Below are 21,070 nucleotides of genomic sequence, written 5' to 3' on the forward strand. Positions count from 1 at the left end.
GGACCATGAGCTAGCCCACTGTATTACAGCATGCAATGGGCTTTACTACTAGTATGATATTGAATCTCAGATACTTTGGCCACCTCATGAGAAGGAAGGACTCCCTAGAGAAGAGCCTAATGCTGGGAGCGATTGAGGGCAAAAGAAGAAGGGGACAACAGAGAATGAGGTGGCTGGATGGAGTCACTGAAGCAGTCGGTGCAAACTTAAATGGATTCCGGGGAATGGTAGAGGACAGGAAGGCCTGGAGGATCATTGTCTATGGGGCCACAATGGGTTGGACATAACTTCACACCTAACAACATGATATGATATAAAAAGATAACTATATTAACACTCCACAGAAAATACACATGTTCAAACATACTTATAAACATGTTTGATTAGCTGAGGGAAGTGCTAAGTAGTTGTGCAAGGAGAGTTTTCTAAAAAGAAGTGCCAAGGCACCAGTCTGCTTTGTCTCCTACTCCCTCCCCCCCCTTGCCATATCTTTTAATGAGGTTATGGGGACTAAAGCGAATCACGCTCTGAGACACTCTCTTAACTCGATCCTGTGCACAAGTTATCCTCCGAGTTCACAGTTACTCCGGAGTAAGGAAAGGATTGATGCACCGCAATTTAAGACCACGCACAGCCATCCCGACGTCAGTTCAACAAGCCTACTACTCTACACAGTAACTGGCATCGGGTTCTTTCTGGGGCTGAACGTGATGCGTTCAGGTTTTAGACAAGCGCATAAACAACGCTCCGGGCGGGGGCAGGGGGGGGGGGTCTGAACTTGGTTCGTTTCCGTCGCTGAAGCGGAGCCTAATCTCGGCAGCACAAGGAGTGAATCCGCTTCCCTCCGTATCTCATCCGGGTGGAAGGGAGGAGGGAGCCGTCTGCTTTCCCACTCGCGGCGGCCTTTCGGTCTAGTGAGGCTCGATGGGGAGCACGGGGCCGGCTCTCTCCCAGGCGAGCTGCAGTGATGCCGTTCAGGGGAGCCTCAATGCAGGGACACCTCAGCCCTGGGAGAACCCTAAACCTGCCACAGCCCCGAAGGAAGCGCGGCAACAGCGGCCCTCCTTAATTAAAGGTTCCGAGCCCCATCCGCTCTTTGAGGGAAGGGAGGAATTTCTAAACAACGAGAGGTTTCTGGGGCTTCTGGGCTAGTCCACCCACCCCTTCATTTAGAAGCCCTATTTTCAATTTAAGTGTGTATGCGCATGGTGCTGGTTGTAGCTGCTTGGTGAGCTAATAGCCCTTTGTGCTGTGGGATGCTCTTTACTGTTGGTTCACACGTTTATAGAGTTGAGCTTTCACTTTAAACATAAAAATCAAGACCTGAGAAAGAGTACGGCTACTTCTGTAAGGGGAGTTGGAGCAGTGTGCAGAAAATGTTTTTTCCCTCCTGCTTGCTTAAGGACAAGAGAGCCAATGCACTCTGCAAACGCCTTTCAGTAGCCAGAAGGGAGTGCTTCTGTTGTGGGGGTTGAGATGAGAAGTTAAAAAAAATGCCTGGAAGACATTATGAGTTCTGAGCCTCGAAGTCAGCAGTTTCAGGGGGTTTTCCCTGCTGTATTTAGGATAAATACAGCTAGATCCTATACTTAAAAGTATAGTTTGTAGGTGGGTTCCTGGGTCCTAATCTTCCAAGAACTCGTTCATTTCAAAGTGAGAAAGAACCCTTTTTGCCACACTGCCAGATTCAAGAAAATGGATTGGGCAGAATGTTTGTAGATCAGAAAAATAGATCAAAGAGGGAGTAAGTAAGGCACTTGCAGCTAACATAAATGGGAGTTTTGTGATAATTTAGACAAGAGGACTCGATTGTAAAGTAAACTTTGGAGGGTTCAAGTTCACTTTGTCAGATACACAAAAGTAATTCCTTGTTAGGTAGAATTACATGTGATATATGAGGCTATGAAACAAAAAAAATGTAAATATCAGGCTCAAACAACCATGCTACCCAGGAAATATTCAAATCTAGTCAAGTACCAACCCAAAGGGTCTCAGTATGCGATAGTTGTTAATGTTCTCTCCATTGTTCTACCATTCTATTGTATTATCTAATTGTTACTACTGTATTATTGTTACAACTATTGAGTTACCTGTAAACCACCTTGAGCCCTAGGGGAGGGCGGTACATAATATAACAAATAAATAAATAATTACTAAATTCCTATTCTAGTTTTGCTAATACCTGTGATGGTTGAAGGAGGCTTTGTGATGAAACTTCAGTCTAGACTAAGCAAGATGCTGGTAATATAAGATTAACATGTAAGGGAAATTCGTCTCTCATAAAATGACATTTTAAAAATGCTCAGCTTACATAAATAATCTGAGTGTACATGTGTCTGGGCAATAATTATGCACCTGCAGCAATTGACCAGTGCATATGCACAATGTATGCATGTGTGATTGTATACAGTGGCTGCTAACATTTAGATGCACTCAAAATGTCTGGTTGTCTATACCTGTGAGGAAATGCATTAAGGATTTAGTAGGAGTCTCAGGCACAAGAGGGGCAAAGCCAGAGACCCTGCTTCTGGATGTGACATAGCGTCTTCAAATACCTGTTTTTCAAGGTATTTGTTCAAATAACAGCATGTTCAAATAACAGTTTGGCATAATTAATTCTGTGAAAAACAGGATTATAGTTCAAAAGAGGGAACTGACAGTGTGTAGCAACTCTGCAGAAGCACATGAAAGTGCCAGGTTACCTTGACAACTCTGAGGTGCTACAGGATCAGCCTTCTCCTAAGCTCTACCTCTGTGTGCTTTAATTTGTACCCTGGGCACACTTTGGATCATTCTGTAAGTCGGGCTAGATAGCTGTCCAGGGACTTTGGTTCCACTGGGAATTTTTAGGAATAGTAACATACAGTAGTTTGGCAGATTGACTGTTGCTGCTTTTCTCTTGGGAGCTACTGTCTATTCTTAATTTCAAATGGGTTTTAAAAGCATTTTATTCCTTACTGTGGGGGGGGATCTCATTTTAAAAAATCATTCTCTCCCTCCCTCTACTTGCTGTCTTGGTAGGTGGAGTTTTTCTCGCTACTGTTGCTACTGCAGGAATTCTAGCTGGTTTTGGTACCACACTTGCCATGGCCAAAAAGAAAAATCCTAACTGGTTCAATAAGGTTTGTATTTTTAACTTGTTTGCAATATAAGTTTGAAAATAAATAAATCATTAAAATTTAGCTTCATAATGGTTTAATTGCCTGGTTAGGGAAGCTTTCTTGGGAAACGAGGAAATTGTTTTTTATTTTATAGAAGATGCCATATCCATGCTGTAAAATATAGTTGGTGCTTGGGCCGATAAAAATCATTTTATATAACATGTTTTTTAAAAGCAGTTTAGAATATTTCTAATTTTCAGTTATAACAAACTGCCTGTTCTTATAAATAACTGGGTTTGAAATTCAGTCTGGAGTAATTTAAACATGCTAAAACCTGCATTTTATAAACTTTTAAAACTGAATATTGACCATATGTCAGGCAGGTTGAGTTAAAGACTGTTTCTTTTAATGTGACAAAGAGGAAATACCAGACTTCTGATGGTATTGCCTTGATTACAGCTGGCTTTCTACTAGCAGGGCTGGCAAGTCTACATGCCCTCTGGTCTCCAGGGGATCCTACTCTGTATATCATCATAATCATCTATGGAGCCCTATGGTGATCTTGTAGTCTTATTTTGTGCCCTCCAATTACCTGAGTTCTAAACAGGACTGATTTTATCTTCTTCCACTTCTGAAGGAGACATAGCCAGTGTGGTGTGTGGTACTTGGCTGCAGTTGCTGAGCAGTGACTGAGGGGAAGGAGAACCTCACGTCCTCACCACTTGCTATTGTAAGGTGATGGTAGAGGCAGGGGGCAAAGGGTGCAGCTACTGAATGGCTGTAGTGCCCAGTGTAGGGACAGGCTTATGACATCATTGTGGGGAAGCTTCTTCCTTTGATCTTTGTTTAGCAGCATATCACTTCCCACTCTGCTGGCCAGGTCTGCAGCATCAGTAGAATTAAAGGTAATTCTATATGTTGCCACCTCTGCAATAGCTTTGCAATGTGTTTAGTTGTGAAATTATTATTACTTATTATGAGTCTGCAGTCAATCGGCATAGACTTTAATTCTACCAGAGAAATACCAGTAACTTTCAGCCCTTGCTCAAGAACGCTCCGTACCAACCAATTGGTGGTCTCTGGCCCCAAAGAGGTATGTTTGGCCTCAACCAGGACCAGGGCATTCTTCATCCACCAGGTGGAATGAGCTCCCAGAACATACCTGAGCTCTGTTGGATCTAGCACAATTCTGCAGGCCTTGTAATATGAAGCTTTTCTGCCAGGGTTTGGTGGAGGCCAAAGCTGAATAACCTCTACTTATTCCAATGGCCCCACACATCCATCAACTAGTTGCCAACACTGAGTGGAAGAAAACCCAAATTATTGCCAGACTCATGCCTGCTCTGAGGGATGAAATGCCACTGCTGATTTTAACCTGTTTGTGTCATTGACTTTTAGAATTAATGTTAAGCTCAATTTTACTTGTTTTAACTTTATATTGTACACTACCCAGAGCCAGCTTGCTGGATAGGATAGTATAAAAGTCAGATCAATAAATGAGGAATTCTTGAAAATTACAACCCAATAACATAATGTATTTTTATTTGGAAGTAAGCCTACTTTTTCAGTAAATCTTACTTCGAAACAAGCACATGTAGATTGTAGACTTGGCATTGATGCAATGGGTGATGCTTGTTGCATTTACACAGACAGCATCAAACAGAAATCTGCTTTGTCTCTAAGCATCCCAACACTGCCCGCGGACTAAATAATGCGGTAAGGGGTTCTGGAGTGGGATGTGTCCGGGATGAGGAAAGGTCCGGATTGGACCCTTCCTCCGGACAGCGCCTGCCGATTGGTCCCTCCAATTCCCAGCCCCAGCAACTGCGAGCCGTGCACAGCGCGGCTTGCAGTTGCTCCTTTGCCGGCAGCCTGACGCGTCGGAGGCACAAAGCGCCTCCGACGCGTCAGGCCGCCCAAAAGGGAGCCGCCGTCGACAGACCGCCGCCTGGGGGAGGCCCCGCCGCCTGAGGGAGCCCCCACCGACAGCCGCCGCCACGGAGCACCCGCAGGACTGCAAGTACCTAGCGCCCGCTGTATTGGTCATACAGCGGGCTTGATTACTAGTCCACATATATTTTAGAAGAGAAGAAGAAGAAGAGTTGGTTCTTATATGCCGCTTTTCCCTACCTGAAGGAGGCTCAAAGTGGCTTGCAGTCACCTTCCCATTCCTCTCCCCACAACAGACACCCTGTGGGGTGGGTGAGGCTGAGAGAGCGCTGATATCACTGCCTGGTCAGAACAGTTTTATCAGTGCCGTGGCGAGCCCAAGGTCACCCAGCTGGTTGCATGTGGGGGAGCGCAGAATCGAACCTGGCATGCCAGATTAGAAGTCCGCACTCCTAACCACTACACCAAACTGGCTCTACAAATATATATTATGCCCTAGACATTAAGTATACAGGCAACTAGAAATGCCACTTCATTGAACAATCTAGTGGGCTTTAAATGAAAGAACAGTGTGCTTATGTCACTAAAGGATCAGTTGCAAGTTCCTGAATCACAGGTTATTTTCGATGGGTAGGCCAGCATGGCTAACCAAAAAATGATGTGACCTGACCATCATTTCGTCCTGCTGGCTCTGACTTTCTCTGCTCAGTAGACTGAAACTCCAATAGATTGAGGTTGGTCATTTAGTACTAAATTAAACAAAGCTTATTTCTTTAACTGTCAGAGCCATAACCACGGGGTTGCTTTGGGCCATGGCTAAGCATAATGTTCTCTTAGTTATTGAGGTCCACGAATGGGCAGCGTAGATTTATAGCATCCTAGTCCTAGATTGTTAATAAAGATGTTTGATTTTCCTCATACCACTCCTCTAGCCTGCTGCCTCTAAATTTTAAAAAGCCTGAAAATATGAAATGTTAGCAAGCAACAAAGGATCATCTGTTTTCCCGGGTCAGTCTTTTAGGATTTTAATGGGACTGAAATGCACAAAATGCCCTGAGAGATGAAATTTTAACTTTAAAGACAGCAAGCAATAAACATGTGACTAAAATATCTTTTCTTAAAATAGCAGCTTATAGCAGCTTTTTATCTTTTATCAATGAATTCCTTTCTTCTATGCCAAAGCAGTGGGGAAACTGCAGAGTGTTTTTTCTAGCAATTTGTTCTTCACTTGTTTTGAGGTTCTAAATAGCTTTCATGCACATCATATGACAAAAAGGTTCTGTAAACAAGATAACTCTTTGAGGAGAAATGGACTCAGATTAGTTATTTCATGTACAAACACTTTTTGAAAAGAACTGATAAACCCAGAGTAGTATTCTTCCATTATTACTTTTTTTGAGAATTCACTGTAATAGTATTCAGTAATGCCCAGCTTACTTTTATATGTTCTCTTTATACAAGGATTCATGAGATATTTCACCTATAACTAAATTTATATAGATTGAAGTATACTGTGAACATTATATATTGTGACAACAATTCAGTAAGATGGTTTATGTAGGTATGTAAGCAATAATGTACAGCTCTCATTGTCAACTCAGTCTGGTTGATCCTCTAGACCAGCCTTTTTCAACTTTTTTTTACCCTTGGGAAACCCCTGAAACCTTCTTCAGGCTTCGAGAAACCACAGAAGTGCATGATTAAGGTGACCAGATTTTAACATTGGTAAAGCGGGACACCATCGACCAGGGAGGTTCTTGATTAAAAATTTGGTCTAAATGGAGCAACAAATATTTTCATAGAACACATAGTAAGCAAAAATATTATTGGAATATATATATTTTTTTGCTTGCAACATAAGTATAATTTGCCAGGTGCCCCCAGATGTCCCTGCAAAAGTTGGACAATCTGGTCACTTTAGGCTTGATTATGCAGAATAAGGTTGGGAAGTATAGCTGTGAAGATGCCTGCCAGGGCCCCTCTCCTTTCCCATTCCCTCCGGGCTCATCATTGGCTATTTGAGAAGGGGGCAGGTTGACATGACCATATTTATTTATTTTTTATTCAATTTATACCCTGCCTCTCCTGAGTAAGTCCTCTCAAAGTGGCTTAGCATGATATGGTCGTAGTACCTGATAAAGGTTTAACAAATTAAAAAAATATATTTAAATTAATTAACTCTCACCCATTCAGGAAACCTTTCCAGGGCCATTAAGGAACCCCAGGGTTTCACAAAAATCTGGTTGAAAAAGCCTGCTCATGACAGTTGTGATGTTTTATGTAGTCTTAGGGTCTGATGAATGAGCCTCTTGTGGCGCAGAGTGGTAAGCAGCTGAAAGGCTGTCTGAAAGCTCTGCCCATGAGGTTGGGAGTTCGATCCCAGCAACGGGCTCAAGGTTGACTCAGCCTTCCATCCTTCCAAGGTCAGTAAAATGAGTACCCAGCTAGCTGGGGGGTAAACGGTAATGACTGGGGAAGGGAATGGCAAACCACCCCGTATTGAGTCTGCCATGAAAACGCTGGAGAGTGTCACCCCAAGGGTCAGACATGACTCGGTGCTTGCATAGGGGATTTCTTTACCTTTAGGGTCTTGATGGAGTTTAGCATCTAAAAAGAAGAGTAAGATGAAAGTATGTTCATAGCTTTTGGGTGTGCAATTGTGGTATCCCATAAACTTTTATTTTATTTATTTTTATTTTATTTTTTTATTTTATTTTTTATATTTATATACCGCCCTCCCCGGGGGCTCAGGGCGGTTTACATAAGAACAACAACAGTACATAAAACAATCTATTAACATGTGAATAACTTTACAATGATAGCCGTGTAACAGTATAAATAATATAGGCAGTACAACAATGCAACAATACGAATAGGTCCAGAGCATGTTGGTGGACCCCTGAGGGGGGGCAGGGGGGGAGCAGGGGCCTTCCAGTCGTTGTTGATTGTGTCTGGTCTCAACCAAATGCCTGGCGGAAGAGCTCCTTTTTGCAGGCCCTGTGGAACTGTTTAAGCTCCGTCAGGGCTCTGATCTCCTACGGGAGCTTGTTCCACCAGGTGGGGGCCACGACAGAAAATGCTCTGGCCCTGGTTGAGACCAGGCGGACTTCTTTAGGGCCAGGGATCCTTAACTAGTTGGTGGCAGTGGAGCGCAGAGCTCTTTGGTGGGCATAGGCAGGGAGGTGATCCCTCAGGTACACTGGGCCCTGACCACGTATGGCCTTTTAATGTTAATTTACCAAAATCTGAATGCGTTTCTCCATGATGAGATTAATTGTATAGACTTTTACATTAATGTAAATATTTAGTTATGGCAGGTACCCCAAGGAATTCTAGGGGCCATTTCGCACGGCTTCAAAATAGCACAATGGTTGCTAATTGAAAACGCTACTAATTTGCCTTAACGCACGACGTCGCAGACAATCTGCAACACTCCTGAAACCAATCAGCAAAAAGCGCTTCGTTGTAGCGCTTTTAGGGGAATCCAGAAAAGTGGATTCACCCTCCGGATAGCGATACACTCCTGCAACCAATCTGCAACACTAGCGCTAAAGACCTGTGCGTTACCATTGTTGCGGGTTCTTCAAAGTCCCTCCTCCTGAGCCTGTCCTCCAAACTTCCGGCGAAGCGATTGCCATTTTTTTTCTCCGAGCGAGCGGGGATAAACGCACCAGCGAGCCTCTTTCTGTTTAGAGGCTTCCCTGGCTTCAGTCCTTCACCTTTAGTCACTAAGCACAAACCACATAAAAGCCCGTTTGCTGAAATAAAGTCCCTTTATTTTTTACACATTAATTCAGCCGAAAATCGGGCCCGTGAGAGGGGGGGGGATTTTTTTTTTATCACTCGAGGCAGCGTGCCAACGATCATACAATCAAATGACAGCTCACATTAGGCAGCTGGATGGGTCTCTCCGTTGCAACGAATCTACCTAGATTCGTTGCTATGGGTCTGTTTTTTTTTTTTTAAACCTTTCTTAAAGGGAAAGGGGCTGTTTGGGAGCATGCTAACGGCTGCCCATTGGCTGCTTGACGGCCAGGGGCGGGACGAGCTTGGCAATAGCGCTTCCTTTCTAGCGATTTCTGCCGAGACCGGAAGCCTGTGGGAAACGCTAAAAAACGCAACTGATTCCACTACAAAGGCAGGTATGCATAACGACGAATTCCACTATTTTAAATGGCGATTTTTCATTCCGCAAACAATTTGCAACAAAGATCCCTGTGCGTAAAGGCCCTAGGTGTTGTAGATTTCAAGTAATTACTTATTATACTTATTATATTTTGCTTTTCTCAGAAGAAAAAAGAAAACCACAAGTCAGCTAACAAAAAATATAATTAAAATACAAATGGGTAAAAACTGACCACAGAGAAGACAACTTGATTTAGGTCTTGCTGCCCTTCCCATCCTGCAAAGTAGCAAATTACTGATAGAAGGGATAGGACAGGCAAGCTGATAAAAATTGCCAGGAACCCACTCCCTCTTCTTCGTTTACAGCACTAACAGAACTGGAATAATCAGGGCTTCTTAGAAGGAATAATTTTGAATATGCCATAGGCTTAGCATACGTATATTCACAGATCTGTAAAAGTTTGTACATGGGAGAAAGTGAAGAAAGTTTATCTGAGAGCAGTTTGAATATTCTTGCAGTGCAATCATAAGCAGATTTGCAGTCGCAGACGGATGCTCATCTTAAAATGGCATTGTAAGGGTGAATTTACACAAAATAATCTTCCCCCATTTGCTTGTTTGTTTTTTTAAAAACTATTCTAGGGTGTAGTTGCTACAGCTGCTTTACCAGAGAGTGGTGCATCACTTGCCTTACGAGCTCTAGGATGGGGTTCGTTGTATGCTTGGTGTGGAGTGGGAGTGATCAGTTTCGTTGCCTGGAAGGCTTTGGGCATTCACAGTGTAAGTATCTCTTTACCAACTGAGATTATGAAAACACCTGATTTTTTTGTTAGTCCTGACCTATACTGGTAGTTATTATCTTTTCATAGACTTTTGACAATCCTATTTCATGACACTGTGAATGTGTTTTTGTGTGCTTGACTCTGGCTTTCTTTATTTGACATATTTCTATACTGCTTTTTCTAAAAATCTTATAGTAGTTTCCAAATGTAAAATTGCATATACAATACATAATTAAAGTTGTCATCTAGACTCAAAGAATTGCATATAGACCCAACATTCACCCAAAAGCTCTTCTAAAAAGTTTTGCCTTTGTTAAACTGCAGAAGAGAAGGGGCAACATGTTCCAAAGAGGTGGAGCTGCCATTGAAAACATTCTGTCCAAGCTGAGGCTGTTTTCATCTCCCTAAGGAAATAAAAAGCATGACCTGGCTCATATATAAAGAGGTGGTCCTTCAAGTAAGTGACTAACAGTTTAAGCACCAAAGCGTGTGGATTTGCTAGTCGATTTTCACCCCAAAATGTCACCCCAAAATTTCTGTCAGATGGCTACCCAGCCTCTGTTTAAAAATCTCCAAAGATGGAGAACCCACCACCTCCCAAGGAAGCCTGTTCCACTGAGAAACCACTCTAACTGTCAGGAACATCTTCTGGATGTTTACCCAAAAATTCTTTTGAATTAATTTCTTCCCATTGATGGAAAAAACCCTCTTTTTTCCTTAAAAAAATGGGGTACTGAATCAGGTGCAGGCCTAAGGTGAGATACGCGGAAAGCCAGTTCAGCCTCACTATTTCCATCTATGATAATAACAAATGGTGATTTTGTAAATCTGAATCTCCTACAATCAGGGCTCATGTTTGTAAATCTTTAAATATTGCACTCTAAGTAGAATGACCAATGCTTGGATTTAATTTCTTTCTTTTTTGAATTTTTAAAATTCTGACCAATACTCTTATTAAAGCTTTAGTACAATGGCACCTTTAAGACCAACAAAGATATGCTGGCAAGTTATCTTGTCAGACTTCCAGGATCTCAAAGTAGCTGCTTTATTACAAAGGAACTTCAAGAACAGACTAGAAAGGAAGATTGCAGAAATGCAAATTATCACTACACTCAAAACAATGGCATAACCTGGACTCAACAAGGACATAGGTTTTTTATTTCACTATGCATGCTATCCTCATTCAACTCTTATATCCACATTCCTCACAATCCCCTTTTCTTTTTATTTTATTTTATTTGGGACAATGTGACTGTAATGTAATGTTGGTAATATGTGGTGTAATTTCAAATTTAACTCTCTGGTCTCAGGACAAGATAACTTGCCAGCACAGCTTGTCACTTGTAGGGATGCTTCCATGCTTGGGTGGAGAAAGATGGTGCAAGCAACTAGTCTCTTTTAATTATTTATTTTCACAACTGGGAAAGTGTCTGCCATTAATTACTAACATGGACTGTTTTATTTCTCCAATGTTTTTGTGAGCTACAACTAGAATAATAGAACCATAGAGTTGGAAGGGACCTCCTGGGTCATCTAGTCCAACCCCCTGCACTATGTAGGACACTCACAACCCTATCACTCATCCACTGTAACCTGCCACCCCCTTGAGCCATCACAGAATCAGCTTCTCCGTCAGATAGCTATCTAGCCTTTGTTTAAACATTTCCAATGATGGAGAACCCACCACCTCCCAAGGAAGCCTGTGCCACTGAGAAACCGCTCTAACTGTCAGGAACTTCTTCTGATGTTTAGACGGAATTTCTTTTGAATTAATTTCATCCCATTGGTTCTATGGCACCCTTTTAAATACTTGAACTCAAAAGGACAGATGAACTGTTTTAGCAAAGAATTATCATATGGCATCATATGTATTAATTTGGATATTATGACATAGTTTACTGATTTGCCACAATTTACTTTTGCCTTATATCTGTACGCTTATGATCCTTGTTCCATTTAGTCCAAGGAAGAGTGCATGCACTTGAAAGCTCACACCTTGAATAAATCTTTGTTGGTCTTAAAGGTGCTGTTGGGCTCCATTTTTGTTGCGCTACTTCAGACCAACACGGCTACCCACGAATCTATTAAAGCTTTGGGATTACAGAATGAGAATCATGCTTCTTTCGCTCCTTTATATCTGGCTTTATTGTCTTTATTGTCCCAGCCATTCAGTGTGGTTTCCTCATGGTAGATAGGGCAAGCCATTGGAGTCTTCATCTCAAAATACTGGACACAACCAGAAGTCTTTGGTCTGCCCTAAACTTTTAAGCACAATCCATAGTCTTGAAAGTTTTTTCACAGATATTCTTTTCTTTCTGTAACAAGCCAAAGCAAAACTACAAAGCCCAATAAGTCTAGCTTAAAAGTTAGTAGGGCTTTCTGAACTCCCTTTACAGTAATTCCCCACCCCCAGCCCTTTTGATGTTGATCACTCTAGGTATAAATCTTTCTGTTGAGTTAACAGAACTTCATGTCTCTAAGTAAATGGCTTTTGGTTCACAAAAGTGTATGTGGCAATAAACTAATTAGTGTTTTAAGTTGCTTTAAGACTCTTGTGCTTTAAGACTCTTGTGAGCCTCTTGTGGCGCAGAGTGGTAAGGCAGCCGTCTGAAAGCTTTGCCCATAAGGCTGGGAGTTCAATCCCAGCAGCCGGCTCAAGGTTGACTCAGCCTTCCATCCTTCCGAGGTCGGTAAAATGAGTACCCAGCTTGCTGGGGGGTAAACGGTCATGACTGGGGAAGGCACTGGCAAACCACCCCGTATTGAGTCTGCCATGAAAATGCTAGAGGGCGTCACCCCAAGGGTCAGACATGACTCGGTGCTTGCACAGGGGATACCTTTACCTTTACCTTTAAGACTCTTGTAATTTGGTAGAATTTCTGGTTTTTCATGTACTGCCACATAATCAGTTTTGACCATAAGCCACTTTTATTGTTTGCCACTTTCTGACAAATGAACTGTTATACTTGAAGAATTTGTTTTTTAGTTTCCATGTGAACAGTGATACAAACTCTATAAATGAATTTCTGTTAACTTGCATAATAAGACAAAATTAAATTTCACTACTAATAAATGGAGTATTAAACTTTATAGATAATTATATGCTGTGAGACCAGAAATGCTGGTACCAGCATCTACTGAAGTAATGTTTGATAACTTGAATACCTAAAAAATGATAATGTACAATGTGTGACTTATTTAAGACACTCCCAAGAAATCCCTCGTCTGTCAGTAATAGATCACTTTTGAGCAATGAGCTATTCTGGTGAAATATTCAAAGAAAGAGCCAAAGTTCCCATGTACCTGTTCCCAGATGAATTGGAACATGCACCTGTATTTAAGTGAAAGTTCATCAGGAGAAAAAAAATAGCACTTTGGCACTTCAAAGAAAATCATTGCCCAACTGGAATCTTGTTAAATGTCCTTAGAAGGGTCAAATACTTTGTATTTCAGGATACTTGCCTTCTTGATTTAGGAAGCCAGTTAAATATCTTTGCATTGTAGTTATTGGTCAGATGGCAGTACCTGAGTTTAATGGACAAACTATATGTGTTGCTGCCTTGCCATCTCTGGATTGCCAGAGCTGGATATTTCATAAGTGTTCTCACCTCACAAATTAAGTCCATCAGTTGACTGAAAGGAGGACTAGGTGAAACAATTGGCTGACTAGCCAGTACACATTAAACATTTGTAAAGTGTATGCGCTGGCAGAAGCCTTTGGTTTTCTAAATGCTGTATTGCCAGAAGGGAGCTACCAAAGAAGGAACATGAACTTTCAAAAAGTTTTGACAAGGTACCTCACCAAAGACTCCTGAGTAAAGTTAGCAGTCATGCAATAAGAGGATAAGTTCTGTTATGGTTTAAAAACTGGTTACATGACAGAAAGCAAAGAATAGCAATGGACAGTTCTCACAATGGAAGAAAGAAAGCAGTGAGGCAGCATTGTGGCAGATGAAGGTCAATGTTGGCAAATGTAAGTTGATGCACATTGAGATAAAAATCCTAACGTCAAGTATAGTGCCTGAACTTGTTGAGACTGAGTGGTCATAGTGGATAGCTCGAAGCATCAACCCTTATGCTGTTGCAGTGAAAAAAAAGGAAAACTCTATATTAGGGATAATTAGGAAGGGAATTGAACATAAAATGGCCAATATTATACTGACCCCGTATAGTTTTATAGCGTCACCTCAGTTTTGGCCACTGTATCTCAAAACTGACACTGCAGAGGTGAAAACAGGACAGAAGAGGGTGACCAAGAGAATTAGGGATTTGGAGCATCTTCCCTATGAGGAAAGGCTGAAGAGTCTGGGAATTTTCAGTTTACAAAAGAGATTACATTATGTATGGGGTGAAGAGAGCTAACAAAGAGAACTTTTTCTCCTTCCTCAAAATACTAAAATTTGAGGGAATCCAATCAAGCTGAGCCTCTTGTGGCGCAGAGTGGTAAGGCAGCCGTCTTACAGCTTTGCCCATGAGGCTGGGAGTTCAATCCCTGCAGCCGGCTCAAGGTTGACTCAGCCTTCCATCCTTCCGAGGTCGGTAAAATGAGTACCCAGCTTGCTGGGGGGTAAACGGTCATGACTGGGGAAGGCACTGGCAAACCACCCCGTATTGAGTCTGCCATGAAAACGCTAGAGGGCGTCACCCCAAGGGTCAGACATGACTCGGTGCTTGCACAGGGGATACCTTTACCCTTTACCTTTAATCAAGCTGATGGGAGGTAAATTCTGGATGGACAGAAGGCGATACTTACACTGAGAGTGATTAAAATGTGGAACTCGTTGCCAGGGGATGTGTGATGCTTACAGGTATAGACAGCTTTAAAAGGAGATTAGTGTGGGGATTAGCCATGGTAATTAAGAAGAACCTCCATGTTCAGAGGCAGCCAGCCTCTGAGTCCCAGAGCCAGGAGACAGCATGAAAACAAGGACTTGGCCTCTATGCCTTCTTGTTGGCCCTCCAGAGGAACTGGTTGGCCAGTGTGTGAGACAGAATGCTGGACTAGGTGCACCAGTGGTCTGATCCAGCAGGGCTCTCCTTAAGTTCTAAATAGAGAACTAATTTTGTGCAACATGGCAGCAGTGCTACTGCTTTAGTTCAGCGTAAAAGAGCACTAGGTGTTCTGGTTGCCTTGCAGAACTGTGAAAACAGAGGCAGTGTTGTGACATGCACACACCAAACAATACTGTAGAATACTATTTGGAGAAGTGGAATATCTTCACCAAAGAAATTTTTAAAGGAAATCTTTACTTAGGTGACATTGTAAAGCAAAACACAGTGTGGGAATACACATCGGGAAAATGCAGCCTAAAGATGCAGTTGTCCTTTATTGTACTACAGCTACATCTGCTGGCAGAAGAAGAAAAGAGCCAATTTTTAGACATTTAAATAGCAATGATCCAGTTGTAGTTTTAATTTGCTTTTCTTTATTGTAACATTAACCTTTAACACATTCTTTTTTGCTTTTCAAACGTACTTTATTTATTGGGAAGTCTCTGGCACACTCAGTTCCTAAATACTTTTAAGGCATGAACTGCATGTTGCATGTGATGTTATGCAATGGTGTCCTGCTGCCTTATTTGAAACAGCTAAACTGCTTCAGGAGAAAGAAATTCAAAGTGGAGAAGCAGTAGAGGAGGGGCAAGATACTTAATACTTCCCAGCACAGGATGCTTCTGTCTAAGAAACAGCTTGCTCGGAAACAACTCCCCTTGAAATAATTGGTGCCACGGTGTAGTGCACTGGCATCTGCAGTGCCTTTCTGACCGTTGTAATGAAACATAAGCCGGGTATTTGGTATTTTTGCTGTTTCTGCACTCTATGGCTCCTGAGTTGTGGAGATGTTCACTACATTCAGCTTTATGGCAATTTAATCTTCCTTGCTGTCTCAAGGAAGTATAGAAATATGACTAATAATATAATGCATTATTTCTAGCCTTACTGCATTTGCTTTAGTGTTGTTAATGGTGATAGTCTGTAGAAGTTCTTACCAGGAAAGTGGAGGAGATTCATGCTGCCACTGCCTATTGCAGTACTCCAGTGCAATCACTTGAAGCCAGCACAAAAATTATGGGGATAGAAGACTTTCATCCATCTATAAAGAGTAAACTACAAGTATACATGAGCCCCAATTGGAGGCTGCTTTGGGAGTTTTAACTGCTGTTCTATTTAGCTAACTGAAACTGCTGTACCTACCCGCTGTTGGTTCTTCAAAAGGAAATAAAAATTAATAGCTAGTCATTTTTTTCCCTTTAAAGTGCTAATAAAAGCAGAGATAGAGTTAATAAGCAAAACTAGGCAGAGGCATAAGGGTTAATCCCTCTCCGTACAGTTCCGAATCGAGGTTAGCATATGGCTACAATTTACCTTTACAGATGAACAGAAATCCATCATGATCTCCCAAGCAGCAGTAAATCTTGTTAATTGGACTTTTAAGTTTAGACAATACAAGCAAAAGTTAAATAGAGAAGTGTCTTTTGTTTTCAGGTAAGGGATCTACTGTGCAAACCGAAATGTCACACTACCTTGTACTTTGCCCAGCTAAGGCCCACTGTGAATCTCATGAAACCTTTACTTTATAACCTATATATACTAATGCAGTTGACTTTTTCTCAAATAGTAGTTATGCAGGTATGGCACAAGTGGTACCAGTACACACTGCAGAACATGGGGAAAAATATTCCAAAATCACACTTAACTTCTGGCCTTCAATTAGGTAGCTGGTTAGCTTATTGTAGTTACAAGTAAAACATTTTTCACATTCCCATAAAACTGTAGTTTGTCGTTATGCCAATAAGGGTGTCTTAAGTTTAGTTTGTACACACAGCAAACATGAATTTCCAGCCTCAGGTAGCATGCAGGCACATACCCTGAAGAAGTGACTGGATTGATTCGGATTTGACCCATGTGGATATATGCTGGCAGAATTGTCGTCGTTACTACATAACGCATATAGTAGTTCTGTGCCTAGTATACTTTGGGTCTTCTATTCTTCATTGTTCTTCTGTGTTTAGTAGGGATTTTTTCCTGCTAGCATAGAAAGTGGGACCAAGGATGAGCATATGCGCTACTTCATCCGTGGAGATGCAAGGAAACAGGTTAACTGCCCCAACACATCAGTGTGTGTACTTCTGGTGGGAGAGAAATGTTTACAATATACAAGTCTCATTGCCCTTTTCCACTTCAGGACTCTAGTGTAGCTTATATAGCTATTTTTAGCATCATGCTGTTGCAATATTCACTTTGTCAAAATCTGCTACATTTTGTCTTGTACGGTACTTTGCTCTCTAGAAATATTCATTTGATGATAATTGAACAAGAACATTATGTTCAGCAGAGAGATTAGTGAGAGAGATGTGTGCTGCACAAGAATCTTTGTCTTGAGTCTTGGAGCAAAAACTGCATTTTTCCTCTCCCAGAATAATTATAGGTGAATTGTAAGTATCATTGTGCAGCAGTTATTTTAAGGGAAAGTACCTCATGACTACAGCCTCTGTGCTAGCTCTCAGTTCCCATACAATGATAATAGCTATATTATGTCAACAGAAAAAAACCCACTTGGGATAAATGTGTTATAGTTTTCCAGCATTATGGCTGAATTGCTGTAATTTATTTTTAGCCAGAGGTAGTAAGCAATGTATCTTTATATTTAATTAAAGCTCCAGCTGCAACACTTTCCAGCTATGGAAGCATAACTTTGCCTTTTTGCCACTCCCAGTTAATGCTTTTATTTTTTCTTTAAAAAGGCAAGAACAAAGCTTTCAGAATTTGTAGTGATCCATAGTAATTAACAAGCAAGATAAACTGAGTAATAAAAGCTCTTTTGCTCATGATGCCCTCAGTAAATCAATTTTTATCACCTCAGAAAGCAGATGCTGTCTTTATTTCATAGCAAGGATGATTCATAAAGGATATTTGTGCTTTAAAAAAAATGTTATTACAGCGTATACATCTGCCAAATGTGAACTGAGAAAAATACTGTTAGGCGGGTTTCTCTGACCTTATAATTTATAATCTTCATGACATAATTTCGTATCTTTGTTTTGCACATATGTTAACCTTTAAAATGCTAAAAATAAATAGGCATTGTGTGCTTTGATTATGTGTAATTATAGTAGAGAATAATAATTTAAACTTATTTTGAATATTTATATTCCTACCCTCTTCTTATAACCAGAATTAAAACAATTAAAACAAACAAAAAGCATTGCATTAAAAAATATACATCGCAGTTTACTAAATAGGGGCAAGTTATGTTTAAGTTCTGGAGGGCATCATAATCTTGCTTGAACACAAAATGTTGAGTTTGTTTACTTATCTGCCTGAATATCTGATACTTGCATGAGCTATTAAGGCCTCCTATAGATCTAATGAGAGGAGTTGTTACAGTAGGACTGATTCCATACCATGTTGGTAGCATTGAAGGAAGCTGCCCAGGGGCTGAGATTATCAATAAATTACTGACGGCTAACATGTTGCTGGTGATATCATGTATTAGGCCAACAGATGGGAAAACACCAGTTTAGCTACCCTTGTGACTTGAGCCTCTATTGTTAAGGAGGTGTCAAAGATCACTCCCAGTTTCCTGATTGTGTTGTAAACTGCCCCCTGTCCAGCCTGGGAAGGCACACATCCTGATCTAGTCCCTTCCCAGTCAGAAGATGACTATCTTTAAAAACTGTCTGAGATGGTTTCTGTCACTCCTTCCAGAAAATGGATTAATGTGGTTGGAGGGGCATCTGCCTGATTGTCCATCAGGAAATAGAGCTGGGTTTCATCTGCATATTGGTGGCACTGAAGCCCCAAGCTCTGGACTAGCTGGGCAAGAGGGTGCATAAAGATGTTAAATAACATCAGGGAGGGAATTGCATCCTATGGAACCCCACAAGGTCTCTGTCATTGACCATGGAGAAAGGAGATAACCCACCGAAGGGTGCCCTCAGATTCCTGCGTTGATGAGGCAGTGAGCAAAAAGTTTCTGGTCTACCACATCAAATGGTGCTGTGAGATCAAGCAACACCAGTAGCGCTGACCCACTTCGGTTCATGAAAGTTTTCCACAAAATAGCAATTGGTTAACAAACAGGTAAATAGATCTTTGGGCACCGACTTCTTTTTCCTTCCCTGTTGAAGAGAAAGTGAGTCTTAGAGTGAACAATTAGGTTTGGGAAGAGATTTTAGCAATTGCTTTGATGCAGTGTCTTATGCTTTCCTCTTAATCCAGTGATGTTTTAACAGTTTACATCATCGGAACATAATTATTTCCAAAAAACTCAGAGCCCTAGACAGCCCTCCTCATTTAGATGGTCTGCTGGACTCTCCTGTGGAGTTCCAAGGAAATGGATAATTTCTTGATAACCAGCAAAAATCTCTAGAAATATGTTGCTAAATGTGTATTTTAGATTGTTTCGTGTCTGTGGATTATTAGCATTAGGTTCAGAAGTTTTTACTGTTTCATAATACAAATTTTCTTAAATAGTAACATTCTTAGGTTCTCTTTCTTTCATGCTAAGCAGCCAGCCATGGTCTCAATTGTAGTAGCTCAAGGGAGACTTTTTCAGGCTCATGAACTCCATAAGGGTAGAAGTGATCTTGAAAAATCGCCTTGAGCTAGTGAAAACTTTGGGCAGAGAGCGTTGCAAGGAGTAGGTGAGTGAAGTTTGGGGGACATGCACTTCCATTGATCTTTTAACCAATAATTTTATCCGTTCAACATAAACTGGCAGACTGCAGATTTTAAAGTTTGAGTTGTTCCCCCAAATAAATTCTTATATGGGGCGAGCCACTGTCTGTGGACCTGACTACAATCTCTACTATGATAATAAATTTTAATTTAGACTGAAATCCTCTCTGCAGCTCTTCAACATGGTTATGGGTTCATATGGAGGTGATACCTTTTGGATTCTTAGATCTGTTATTCCAAATAATACATGAATATGTAGAAGCATCTGAGACTTGTAAGGTTTAAAAGGGGATTTTATTTCCTTGTCATTATTAGACATCTTATACATTTGTTTAAAATCATTCCGAAGCAGAGCCAGCTTGGTGTAGTGGTTAGGAGTGCGGACTTCTAATCCAGCCAGGTGAGTTTGATTCTGCACTCCCCCACATGCAGCCTTGGGCTCACCATGGCGCTGATAAAGCTGTTCTGACCGAGCAGTGATATCAGGGCTCTCTCAGCCTCACCCACCTCACAGGGTGTCTGTTGTGGGGAGAGGAAAGGGAAGGCGAATGTAAGCCCCTTTGAGACTCCTTTGCGTAGAGAAAAGCGGCATAGAAGAACCAACTCTTCTTCTTTATTTTAAGTGAATTGGTGAAACTAGAACCCCGCTTAATAAGGATAATACAGTGGTTCTGCATAGGGTGATGACAGCAGTCACATCTGACATTTTTTGGGGGAGGGGAATATGTACGCATCAGCATCTTGCAGCAGTCTTTTAATTAAAACCAAGATTTCCAAACTTAGCAGAGAGCTCCCACTCTCATCTTTATGCAATGCAGTTCAGAGAAGAGCACATCATCTGTTTTTAGTCCCAGTCAGACCTTTGGCTCAGAGAAACTCATCTACTTTCACAGTGGAGCTAAATGTAAGCAGCTCTTAGTGGAATAGAAACTGTTTGCAACCATGTCCCTTTTTTGACCAGCCTCCTTGTGGGTAAATAGATATATGTGGTACCCTTGATGTCAAGTTGCACCTAGTTCCTGTGAGCATGGGGGGGGGGGACAGTTCCTCTGTTGAAATTACAAAGGCCAGCAAATTTAAAAAAATATTTTTGACACCAAATGAGATTCACAGATCTTGTTGGGTGTGAGGAAAGAAATTACTTGCTAGTCATATTAACCATTTTGAAGATAAATTTGAAATGAAGCACAAAATGTAAAGTCCATTAAAGCCATAGTGGGTAGTTTAATCTTGTGTTGTAGTTGAATTCCCCTATGCACAGGCTCTTGCCTGTTCTATTCTCTTCCAGTAGACTAATTTCTTTTGACGAAATGTAATCTCCAAAGCAGAAAAGTTGTTTGCAGCCATGCTAGTTCATATTCCAAAACCTATTTCGATAGTAGAATAATCATTGAAATATGATTACAGAAATTACAAAGCTGTTTCCATCTCAACACTGGTTTACCAGTACTATCCGTATATGTTTTAAACCTAAAAATCCCCATGTCATTT

The 21,070-nt window shown here is 41.2% G+C and overlaps 1 protein-coding gene across 3 annotated transcripts in view; it reads left to right on the plus strand.

Annotated features, from left to right (window-relative positions):
- The first annotated feature begins 835 nt into the window (after positions 1-835).
- Positions 836-21,070, plus strand: part of TMEM242 (transmembrane protein 242) — a 28,031-nt gene continuing 7,796 nt past the window's right edge. Inside the window, exons 1-4 of one of the 3 annotated variants that reach the window (XM_077348859.1) lie at positions 839-1,075; positions 3,022-3,122; positions 9,759-9,896; positions 10,223-10,355. In XM_077348859.1, coding sequence (XP_077204974.1) covers positions 925-1,075; positions 3,022-3,122; positions 9,759-9,896; positions 10,223-10,306 — 474 coding nt within the window. In that variant the 5' untranslated portion in view covers positions 839-924 and the 3' untranslated portion in view covers positions 10,307-10,355. Of the gene's footprint in view, positions 1,076-3,021; positions 3,123-9,758; positions 9,897-10,222; positions 10,356-21,070 lie in introns of all 3 variants that reach the window. The other 2 variants (XM_077348842.1, XM_077348851.1) reach the window with 2 other exon arrangements.

This window comes from Paroedura picta, chromosome 1 (assembly GCF_049243985.1).
Source record: "Paroedura picta isolate Pp20150507F chromosome 1, Ppicta_v3.0, whole genome shotgun sequence".
Lineage (NCBI taxonomy): Eukaryota > Metazoa > Chordata > Lepidosauria > Squamata > Gekkonidae > Paroedura > Paroedura picta.